Here is a 12,475-nt window from a genome sequence, read left to right as displayed (position 1 = left end):
ATTATATATTATATAATGAAATATAAATATAATATAATTATTATAAATATAATTATAACTTATATATAATTATTATAAATATGATTAATATAATAATTATTATTATTATTATAAATTTATTTATTAATTATTAATTAATTATAGTATTTATAATTATTAATTTATATAATTGTTAGGTCATAAATATAATTATTGTCAATAAGTATATTTAAAGTTGTTATCGAGCAAAAAAGCATATATTTTGTTTTTGGCAATCCTACCTAATTGTTTACAAGGGGGGTGAAGGGGCAATGGGTAACTAGGTAATGGTAATGGGTTTACAATGGGGTGAAGGGAATCGGTATGAACTACTCAATCTCTTAATTCCTACAGATTGTAGCACAGTCCGCAAAGAAAACGCTAACAACGGAAACAGTGTATCAAAACATAGAAATCTTTACTAATTTGGATATTTAAAACTTCAAAACTTTACTTAATTATTTAAGTTTACTTTATTATTTAATAATCTATTATTTTAATTTTATTATTATTTAATTAATTTTAATGAATTTATTATTTATTATTATTATTCATTTATTATTTATTATTATTGTTATTTAATTTTATTATTATTAAATAAGTTTACTTTATAAGTTTACTTAATTATTTAAGTTTACTTAATTATTTACTTTACTTAATTAAAACTTTACTGCGTAAGAATAAAACGTCTGTCATTATTACTTTCCTAAGCACCAAGGATATTGAAATAAAAAAATGTGTCCCCTGGATCCATCCTAATTCTATTCATACCTGAAAAAGACGACTTGTCATTGATAGTGGGTTACTTAGACGTGTCTGATACCAAAAAACTTGCTTTAATAATGCTAAAAGAATTTTATACTAAAGAAAGTTTAAATTTTTCAGTTCGTTTTGCTAAGAAATTATTTTTAAAAAATCCTCTTGCCTCCGTAATTTTCTAATTACATGGTGGTAAATTTAACATACTGAAGACAAATTATACAGTTATGTATGCGCTATATCTACTGCTACTACTACTAACAATTCACTGCATTACCAAGCTGCTTGAGGCCAACACAGCTTCGCACGCTTTTCCTCATTCCCAATCTATTCTTGGTTTTTGATTGAACTTCTTAAAAAGGTAACTTTCATTCGCAGGTAACTTACCAAAAGCGTAACTTTCATGATAAAGTATCTTCCACACTACGTATATAATTTTCTATATGAAGCAGCTAAGCTACGTTACATTAAGTATAACGTTTCACGCTTAAACAAGTCTTTTCATACTAGGTTAACCTAAAAATCCATAAAACCATCATAATAATCATCTAAAATCATCACATTCATCATTAACAAAGTATTCAAAAATTAAAAATGTGGAATGAAGATTAAAGCTTTGATCAACTGCGAATGTCTTCCTAGAAATGGTTTATTTATTTATTTTTAGAATTTATTAATTGCTACTCGAGTAATTCCGTTTTATTGCTGCTATATTGACTTTTTCATTACGTCATTCATTTCATCACGTCATTACATGACGCGAAATTCAATCTGTGTATAATAAGACTAATATAAAAATCTGAAAAACTGCTATAATTATCGTCTATTATTGGTATATAATAAGGCTGATCTAAGAATCCACAAAACCATCATAATCATTGTCAAGATCATCACAATCATTATAAGTTGCAAATTTAAATTACAAATTCTGGGTACACATATCATAATCTTTATATAAATCCTGATACAGTAAGACAGCATATGGACTTTGTATAATAGGGCTGGATAAAGTATCAGTAGATTTATATGTAATAAGGATATAAGAATCCACAAAACCATCATAATCATCGTCTAAGACCAGCACAATCATCATAAATTACTAATTCTGTGTCCATATGTCAAAATCTTTATATAAAGGCTAATACCATAATAGGACTGTATATAATAAGTCTGACACAAGAATCCATAAAAACATCATAATTATCGTCTAAGATCATCACAGTCATCATAAATGAACTATTAAAAAATATAGAATGGTGAGGGAGATTCAAGTTCTAACAGAGTGTGAAAGAGTTTCTGGGGTAAGTTTATTTATTTGTTCTCAGAATTTATTAAGTGCACATCAAGAAATTTCAGGTATTGCTGTTACGTTGAACTTTTCCTTAACGTAATATAAACTTACGTGACGTATAATTCTACGTAAAGCCCAATCTACGTGATACTGCTCAGATTACGGATTAAATATGCTCTTAAGGTTATATAGCGTATCGTAAAGCTTTACGTTATGCTAGTGTCAAAGGTTCTGTGGCATAGTGTGAATCATAAAGAATATTTATTTCTCTGTGAAATTGTAATATAATTCTTTTGGGTTTGATAGACAACACGGATTTTTTTCCACTCTTCATAGACAACACGGATTTTTTTCCACTCTTCAATTTGGTGGCGCCAATTCACGAAACAATAGGGGGATGCAAATTTTGTTTAAGATATATGTTGTTTTTTAATTTCTCCAATGAAAACACCAAAAAAGTATTATTTTAGTGAAAATACAAAAAAAATGTTATTTTTCAAAATATCTAATTCAAGAGTTCCTTGCTTCCCTCCCCCTCAATTAATGTCACTGGAACTTTTTTAACTAACAATATTTTTTAGACTTTTCTGTTAGTTAATGTAAGAAGTGTTAGCTAGGAGTTGTTAGAAAAAAAAATGTAATCTTAGAAATTCAGTATAGGCTACTAGGCTAGCCTTGAGTAGAATAATTTTTAAATAAATTAATTTTAAATTATTATTTAATTTAATTTTAATTAATTATTTTCTTTATATTTTTAAAGTAAATTAGTTTTAAAATATTATTTTAAATAGTTTTAATTTATTATTTTCTTTATTTAGTAATTTCCCAACCATATGAAATAAAATTAATGATAGCAGTGTTGTCAATTTATGTCACTTTTTCCCCCTGAAGTCCTTACGAAATTAGTCATACTTTTTTCCTGCATTATCAGTTCCTAAACATCGCGCTTTAAATCAGTCTCGTAAACAAGATTGTATTTTTACATGGGGGGAGGGGGGAATAAATAAATCTGTTTGATATTTTCAATAATAAGTGCCCAGCAACTAGGGAACATTAGGTTTTTTTTCTCGGGAGAGGGGTGGGGGCTATGTATTCATCTCTTCCATTGGTCCCTGCTTCAAACCATCGTTCGATTTAAGTTCAACAACAATTCAAGTTGCTTGATAAATTCTCTAAAAATGTTAGCTAGCATTTTTTTACTGGGTCACAATAACGCAATTGTATGTAAATTTGTTAGCCTTTTTTTATGTAAAAATATCTTTACAGATTATGTAATGCATTGTAACTTTTTCTTAAATGTTAATTTATATTCTTGTATTAGAACCAAAGTTATTATTTATTGTTTGACCTATCTATGATTCATTTAATAGTTAGAATTATATTAGTTTATCTTTCCAGTTCTGGCAACCTGGGCTTCAACCCGGACCTTCGCAAGAGTAAGTGCTGTTTTTTTTTTATTCTTGACTTTTAGTTTTCATTTTATCCATTTTTTGTAGATAACAAAATTCGTTTAGAATTTTGTTATTTACAAAATTCATCCGGAAGCTTTTACTAACAAAAAAGGAGAGCCAGAAAAATGTGATCAAACACTTAACCCATAATAGAAAATTACAGACAAGGTTGAAAAGTGCTGTTAAAAACGAGAAAATACACACGTAACTAACATTTGCTTACAAATGCTTAAATTTTAAAATAATTCAGAGAGCAAAAGTCTTTCCGTATCCAAGCGGCGTGTTCCACCATCAAAAATTTTCTTGAGGGAGGGGGCAATCTGCAAAAACTTACAGGAAATCTCTGCCTAGGGTGCTTAATTTGTTATCAAAACTCCTTTCTCTTCTCCGATAATACTGAATTACTACTTTTATTAACATATTTCACACCAACCTTCCCCCTACAAATTTTTTTTTGTTCAGTTTGTTTTAAGGTCAACCAAAAATTTAAATGATTAACTTTAGGAATGCATTTACAAAAATAATGTCGGTTTGGCTGCTATTCTAACTTTAAAAGAGCTCCAAAAACGGAAAAATTAATTTTTAAAAACTAACTTTTTGAAGTGTTTTGAAAACTTCTTCATCTTTTCTAAAAGTTTTCCCAATATTTTTTTATGCAGTTTTTATGAACAATCAATCATCCAACATATGTTTTGTACCTTTTGTTAATTTGTGTCAACTCTTTAATCTTGATTTTCTTTCTCGCCCTTTTTATTGACATAGGCTTCCGGATATGAGGCCGAACTAATTGGACTTTAGTCACTATGTATATATTTATTTTTTAATTTTTCTCTATCTTAATTAAAATTTTTGCCAGTTTGTGAATTTCCGTTTCATTCTAATTACAAATAGAAAGATCATGTCATCCAAGAAAACTGTTGAATTCAGTACACGAATAAAGCAGGGTATAAATATAAAAAATGGTGTAAAATGTAAATTTTTTTTTTAATATTATTGTTAAAAAATGGCATGTAAAAAATTATGTAAAATGGCATAGGTTTGTAGTTTTAGAAAAAAAATTGTTAAATAAAAATGCGTGTTATAATTTGAATTTGGTTGCCAAGAAATTAATGAGCCAGATGGAAAGAGGTTAAGAACCTCACAATCTAGAAATTGTATACATGTTTTATTTAGATTCAATTCAACAGTTTGTCTCCAAATCGTTGACACATACTGCTGGAAAGTTGCCTCGTAGGAATCGAACCTATATTAACAGAAGCTGACAAAAATCGAAAAAACATTTGAAGGAGAAAGGATATAATGCGAATTGAAAATGTATTTTTTTATGTTCATAGATTGACCTCTGGCGTCAATTGGAGAGGAAATCAAGGAGTAAATACACCCCTAGACTTCAAAAAATCTTTTTTGGGGGTATTTCCATTGAAAAATACGTTCTTTGTGATTTTCTTATAAAAAATTGAAAAGCACGACAAAAATTATGAGTTTAGCTCTCTCTTGGGTTGTATATTATTGCATTGATAGAATAAATTTGTTCATTCACTCCTTCATTATCACACGAATGGGATGGTACATATGTCATTTACCTGAATTTTTATTCCATTCTTTTTATCTGAACTTATTTGACTTCTGGGGTAATAAAAGCGTATATTTCTTACTATTAAATTTTTTTCTAGTGTGAAGCCATTCTCACAAGGTCATTATCCTGGGCCACCTCCTGGATCAGGAACACCAATGAAAAATGCTGGCGTCCCTGGTTTACCTCACAGTGGCGACATTAGTCTCTTAGCACCCCCACCTACGGTGACGCCCACCCCTCCTTGGGAAGGAAGAGCCATAGCTACGCACAAATTGCGATTAGTCGAATTTTCTGCATTTATTGAACAAGAAAGAGCCCCAGATACAGTAAATATTTTTCTCTCAGATATAAGTTGTTTTGTAGTTTGTTTTCTACTTTCTTCTATTTTAATGATAAATTGGAAAGATAATACATTCAGGAGGTGTTTTTCTTTTTATTCCTTGCCCCTCCCAGCCGTTCGATTTATTTTTTTTTTTCCGTATGTTCAAACACCTCTCCTGAAATGCAAAAATTACCGCATTTTGGGGTAAAATTTTAGATGAAGGGCTTTTTCCTCTCTTGGAAACGAAAAAGTCTTCCGGAAACGGATCAAGAGCCTTAATTCCGCCCCAGATTGGTTTTTTGATGTATCTACCTTCATTCTTTCCCCCTCTATAGGGTGCTAATCTTTGATGACTTTCAAAAAATTTTGTGTTAAGAAAGTGAATCTTTTAGAAATAGCTTCAAAGCATAAATGAGGTTGAGGAAAGTGATTTAGGCCTCATAGGTTTCTCAAATCCTGATTGGGGCCTAAATTTCGCCCCAGATTGGTCTTTTGAAGTATCTACCTTCACTCTTTCGCCCTCTAAAGGGTACTGAGCTTTGACAATCTTCGACAAACTTAGTGTAAAAAAGTCAAACTTTTAAAAAGGAAAGTGTTTTTGGCCTCATACTTTTCTCAAATCCTAATTTGTTAGGTTTTGATATTTTGTAAAACGTGTCTTTATTTTCATAAAATACAAATATGGTTTAATATCATAACTGAAAAAGTTTTCATTTTTTCATAAATTAAAATTTCACACAAGGATTTAACTTTTCGGTCTTTCCTCTGATACAGTGTAACTGGATAGCAATCAGGTTTCAAGCAGGTGGGATTATTTATCTCTACAGAAATTGCAGAAACTAGCGGATAATTTGGCTGGCTTACAGAAATTAATCACATCCGTAACTTACTTGGAGTTGCTTCTTTTTTTGCCGAGAGGCGCCTAAGGCAGTAACGGCAGGCCTCCAATTCTTTTACCAGGTACCAGAGCTCATTCATTATAGTTTAAGAGGTGTTGCCTCTTTTTGCAGGGTGTGTTTCCCTGTCCTCCCCCCTTTGAAGACCGGGTGGGGCCCAACCTCACACCTCGTGTGGGAGGCGTCCTTCATTTATAGGGGTCAGTATCTCGATCTCCTTATTCTGATCTTGTCGGTCACCAGTGGTTATTCAGTACTTGTCGTTATTTGGGAATTCGTCACTCCGAATATCGTTTTCGAATCCAAATAATTGTTTATCTGCATTCTTTGAAAGGTGCCATGACTCACATCCATGTATAAGCACAGAGACTGTGTTACTTCCAAATAATCTGAGTCTCAGCTTTCCGGAGTGATTTCTGGATTTTCCATGGTTACTCAGGTGAGAAAATGCTGCACCTGTATACGCTAAACGCAGTATCACTTCTTCGTCACAGTTTCCATGCTAAGCCAATGTGCTATCAAGATATTTCAATTCTCTTACATATTCGATATCAGCACCATCGTATTGAATGCTTTCACCAAGGGTTGTTATAACCATTTATAAAATATGAGGGAGGGGGTTGGTTTTCTTTGAATATTTAGTGACAATACCAGAAGAGGATGTATTTCAAAGGAAATTCAAAGATTAAGGTGTCTTTCAAAATTTGGGGGAAGAAGCAAAAAAACATCTAGGGAGAAGAAAGTATTTTTTTGCAAACCACGTGATTTTCATTTTGCACCGTAATTTAACAAAACTTAAGCAACACCTGGCTTTAGTGCACCATGACTGCCGCCCTATTCATAGAAGAATGTGTTTTTAAAAGAAAATACAAAAATAAAGGCATTTATAGACTTTGAATTAAGCATAGAAACTTGGTAGTTTGGCATTTAGAGATTTCGAAAATATCTTTTTTACTACTATCATTAAAAAACCCAGCAAAATACACACCCCCTCCCCCTGTTACATCTTCTTGAATTGGCGACGTAATATTTTCGTTTCACATGGATTCACCATCGCACCTGGATGCGCTATATGCAGCATCACTTCTTCTTCACAGTTCCCATCTTGGATCACTGTGCTACCAAGTTATTTCAGCTCTCTGACCTCTTCGATACCACAACCCTTATATTGAATGCATTCCGTCAGGTTTATTAGAGCTGTATTTCACATGCTTTCCGTTTTATCTATTTTCATCAGTAGGCCAGTAGGGGCGGCTTTCGCTGCGAGTTCATTCAAATTATGTCGATGGTTATCCTCTTAGCGGGCTGCAAGAGTGATTTCATTGGCGAACTCGCTGTCGTGTAGTTGACGCTGAGGGATTAGATGAATGCCTCCTATAAAAGGGACATGTACGAAAATTTAAAAATTAAAAAATTTCAATTAAAAAATTAATTAAATTCAAAAATAAAATAAAAATTAAATAAAATTAAAATTTAATTAAAAAATTTCAAATTTAAAAATTTAAAAAAAGGTAAGGAAGACGGCACTAGACCCTTCAGGTCCAAACGGGTATGCTGATCTCTGTTTCATGATCCCATCCTGTGCTTTCTCACACTCTTCCTACTTATCTTCCTCAGATTTCTCCAGATAACTATTCAGAGCTGCGTTGACTCTGGCTGAGCTTACAGAGTCACCCCACTAACCCCCACCCCAAACCAAATAACTAGTCACAACTGGGATTGAACCCTTGCCCCTCGGACAAAGAATTTCCACACCAGCGCGCCAACCACTTAGCCAGGACGGCTTTTCCTCACTTTTTTTAAAATTAAAATAATCCATTAAATTAACTCCCTTTTTTGCTTTGTCAATATTATCATTTTAAATCAGATCATTATCTGGCCATCATTATGAAATCATCATTTTCATTCAAAATTATCTAAAATTTTACCCTGTTTCGTTATTAAAGACAAAGCAAGAAAAAACGATGCTTATTTCACATTTGACCCCTTGCCCCGCCCCTAATTTAATCATCCTCATCATATTCCTCCTAATTTCCGGTTTTATTTTTCTGATTTACACTGTATTTAGTTTATTAAAAAACACACATAAAGCTTTATAAGCGTAATTAGTAAATTACTTGATGTTTCTTCTCTTGCTTCTTAAAAAGGGGAACTATTTCCTCTATTTCTTCTTAAAAATCTTTCCAACTCAGGAGTTCAAGGCTTTCTATACAACTTACAGCTGAACTTTTGTAACATATATCCTTAGTAACTAAACTAAAATAAAGGTCCTTGGGACAATTATAAGTTTGCTTTCCAACTTTACCATGATTTGTCAATTAATTATAGAGAGGGGGGAGGGGATATTAGAAAGTGCTAGGATTGTGTTCAACTTTAAGAGAGTCTTAATCGAAGAGGTATTGAGATTATGCAGCTTCTAAAGTTGTTAGTTGAAGCGATTCCTTGGATTTGTGTAATTTAACTCACTGGTTGCTTTGGATGTATCTCAGAAATGTAAACAAATAAGATGATTTGATGGGGGAAATTAATCGGCAGGATAAGTTTAAAGTTGTTGCAATTTCTCTGCAAGGATGAAGAGGATATTGACCTTTTAAGAAAAGAAGAGAAAAAACATCCGAGATAGTAAATGTACATAGCGAGCTAAGTTGATAGTACAAGTGAAGAAATTGTTGGCATTGGTTTAGTGAAAAGTTACATAACTACACATATCACTTAAAAATTGGAAAAACTGGGAACCCAATTTTTATTGAAAATGACCTTTATATGTACTTATGCCCGTTTAGTATTAGATGGTGTTGATAAAAGCAAAAAATAAGCTGAAAACGTGTGTCAGTGAACAGCTTTAGTAAATGTAACTTTCTTATGAACTCACCATTTTAGGACGTAAAAAAGTAGTGACTTGATCTCTAGGCTTTGCGCTCTTCTTCATGTTTTTCTTACTTTCATTTTTTCTTTCTTTATGTTCTTTCACTCTTTCTTAGTTTTTATTAGCAATAATAGTTTAAAAAGTAGTGACTTGATCTCTAGGCTTTGCGCTCCTCTTCCTGTTTTTCTTCTTTTCATATTTCTTTCTTTCTTTCTTCCTGTTTTTCTTCCTTTCACTTTTCTTTCTTTCTTTCTTTCTTTATGGTTTGTTTCTTTCACTCTTTCCTAGTTTCTTATTAGCAATAGTAGTTGAAAAAGTAGTGACTTGATCTCTAGGCTTTTTTCTTCTTCCTGTTTTTCTTCCTTTCAGTTTTTCTTTCTTTCTTCCTTCCTTTCTTTCATTCTTTATGGTTTTTTCTTTCACTCTCTCTTAATTTCTTATTAGCAATAGTAATTGAAAAAGTAGTGACTTGATCTCTAGGCTTTGAGCTCTTCTTCCTGTTTTTCTTCCTTTCATTTTTTCTTTCTTTCTTCCTTCCTTTCTTTCTTTCTTTATGCTTTTTTTCTTTCACTCTTTCTTAGTTTCTTATTTATAATAAGTAGTTGAAAAAGTTGTGTTCCCTGCTGCTTCACCGAGCCACGAAAGGGAATGATCTGATTATTTAATTTTGAAATTATTTTTTCCAATCAAATTGATTGATTAAAAGAAAAAGTGAATGAAAATGACCAGTCATTTGTGGGATTTCGCATTTTCTGACGCCAAAGGAATTCGTTGAAGCGGCCAAGTCTGACAGCATTTTTGATTAGTTTGTGGTCATTTTTTGAAATTTCAGAAAATTGTTTCCACAATAAACTTTTACCTTCAAAATTAATTGAAATGATATCTATCCTCCCTGAATCAGCTTCAGATGGTGATTCCTCCTCACTTGACGTGTGTATAGTAAACTTTCAGATATTATGGGCTAGAGTTCGTTCTTTGCTTGGTGGCCTTTGACGCTGAAAACATAATATTGACTTCATTAATAAACAAATGGATATATAAAATTGCTCAAAATAATAAAATTTCATGACTGTCTCTTTGAACCTATTATAGGAAAAATTTCCTTTGAAAAATGGAAATAAAAAAATAAAATTAAAATTTTATTTTAATAAATTTTTATATAAAAATAAAAATAAATAAAAAATTAATAAGAAAGATTGTGGGGGAAGAGTCAGAATAACGGCCCACATAACCTATCAATATTTTTTAACTTAAGCAGTTTTCTAAGTGTCCATTACGCATGGGGCAATGGGGACAGTGACGTAGTTAGAGGGAAGCAGTAGTAAATCCGTTCCGAATTATGAAACAACTTGCAAAATATCTGCTTCTGGATTGTAAAATTAGACCTTTTCATATAAATAATTAGAATCCCTCCCATGTAAGGAGTTTTAATCTTGTCCAACTGGAATCTAGGTTACGCCTTGGGGATGGGGTGGAGTTCTTGGAAGATTCCTCGTTCTTTCCTATAGTAAGTTTTCTTACCATGTTTTCATTTAAATATTTAGAGTCCCTGCCGTTTGAGAAGTTCTAATCTTGTACAACTGGAATCTAAGTTACGCCTTTGGGGTGGGGTGGAATTCTTGGAAGATTCCTCGTTCTTTCCTATAGTGGGTTTTCTTACCACGTTTTCATTTAAATATTTAGAGTCCCTCCCGTGTGAGGGGTTTTAATCTTGTGTAACTGGAATCTAGGCCTAGGGGATGGGGAAGAGTCCTTGAATAGTTCCTGGTTTTTTCTGTAGTAGGTTTTCTTAACATGTTTCTATCTGTAGCGTGAGAAAAGGCAAATTGTCCGGAAATTGAAATCCTATTGTAAATAATTGTATATTTTCTGAGGGGAGGAGGGGGAGGACCAGCACCAGACCAGCCTTTTTCACCTATTATATCAAAGATTTTATGATTTGCCCATAATATCTTACATTTTTCACATAACTTGCCTGCTTTTGTTTTTTTATAATATACACCTCCCTCAGCCCCAAAAGAGTTTCCTGTTTACGTTCCTATTTGAGAGATTTGTTCTCTGTCATTTGGATTGATCGCAAGAAACAAACAAACAAACAAAAAAAAAAAACGAATTAGATGGATAATTATTAATCTCAGAAAGAACAAATAGATAATCAAAATTTAAAATGAAAAAAAAAACTGCTCAATTAAGGCTTAAGGGGATCAAGCAATTAGACTATAATCGTTTGTTCAGATGCTAATCCGTAAGAGTCTGGTGAAAAGAAACGAATGTTTCAAATTCTTAGGATTTGTGCTTTTCAACTCTTTTTCCTCGAAACTCCCCTTAGGAGACATCAAACGATTCCTAAGGGATGAAGTGGATACTTCTCTTTCATCTTCCCAAGTACGTATTGTGTGTATCATGCAATATAACTTGAGATTGGGGGGGGGTATCAGTGTATAACATCCTGTTAACATATACATCATTGAATTTACATTCGTCTTGAGTGAGTTTGCCATAGACAAATTTTAGAGACATTTTCTTTTTTAATTACATAGCCAATCGTAATCTTCCGGCACTTGCTTCCTCCCTCGGAATTGCTTGATATAATTTATGTTCATCCATCATTTTCTTTATTTTTTGCCTTGTTTAGCCTTTTTAAGTCCCCCACCTTCCGCCTTGAAATAATTTCTTCCATACCCAAATATTGCGTAAACCCTGACTAAACTGCACATTATCTGAAATTCATAATTTTATTGAATCAGTCTTCTTTTATTTTAAAAATTCAACCCCTTAAATGCGGCAGTGGCAATAGGGCAAAAAAAGAAAGTAAATCACAGCCATTTAAAAACAAGTGATTTGGTCGAATTATTTCGACCAAAAGCTCTGCTTGGTCGTCTTCAACCTAAAAATCAGTGTAAAAAAATATAAACTGAAAAATATAGAATATTAGAAAAAAGTACAAGATATAGTTTGAAAAAGTTGTAAGTTTGGCTATTAATATTGTCCTAAGGGCTTTTGTCAATAGTTTTTTTGCTCTGTATTTTGCAATCTGTACTAAGAGGTTTTTGAGAAAACCTCATTTGAGAGGTTTTGATCGATATATTTTTATTTTTTTCTCCCTTTTTGTAACTGGCAGTGATTCACCTCATCCTTCTCTGTTGTCTTCTTTTTCCATGTTTGGTGATTCTGACCCATCGGGGTCTCAGAAAATATTGAATTTTTGATCACCAATCTTATCGCTCTGCTAGCTGAGAGGTAATTGGCTGAAATTATTGTGTTTATTTTCAATTTGCTAATTAAACTTGAATTTA

The 12,475-nt window shown here is 32.2% G+C and overlaps 1 protein-coding gene across 3 annotated transcripts in view; it reads left to right on the top strand.

Moving 5' to 3' along the window:
• The window catches only part of LOC136038485 (transcriptional enhancer factor TEF-1-like), a 189,240-nt gene that overhangs the window by 164,251 nt on the left and 12,514 nt on the right, over nucleotides 1-12,475 (top strand). For all 3 annotated transcript variants that reach the window (XM_065721560.1, XM_065721559.1, XM_065721561.1), the window contains 2 exons: nucleotides 3,467-3,504; nucleotides 5,193-5,421. In XM_065721560.1, the coding sequence (XP_065577632.1) occupies nucleotides 3,467-3,504; nucleotides 5,193-5,421 (267 nt within the window). The remainder of the gene's footprint in view (nucleotides 1-3,466; nucleotides 3,505-5,192; nucleotides 5,422-12,475) is intronic.

Source organism: Artemia franciscana, chromosome 18 (assembly GCF_032884065.1).
Source record: "Artemia franciscana chromosome 18, ASM3288406v1, whole genome shotgun sequence".
Lineage (NCBI taxonomy): Eukaryota > Metazoa > Arthropoda > Branchiopoda > Anostraca > Artemiidae > Artemia > Artemia franciscana.
Note: the sequence above shows the minus strand (reverse complement) of the source record. Positions and strands in the feature narration are given on the sequence as shown.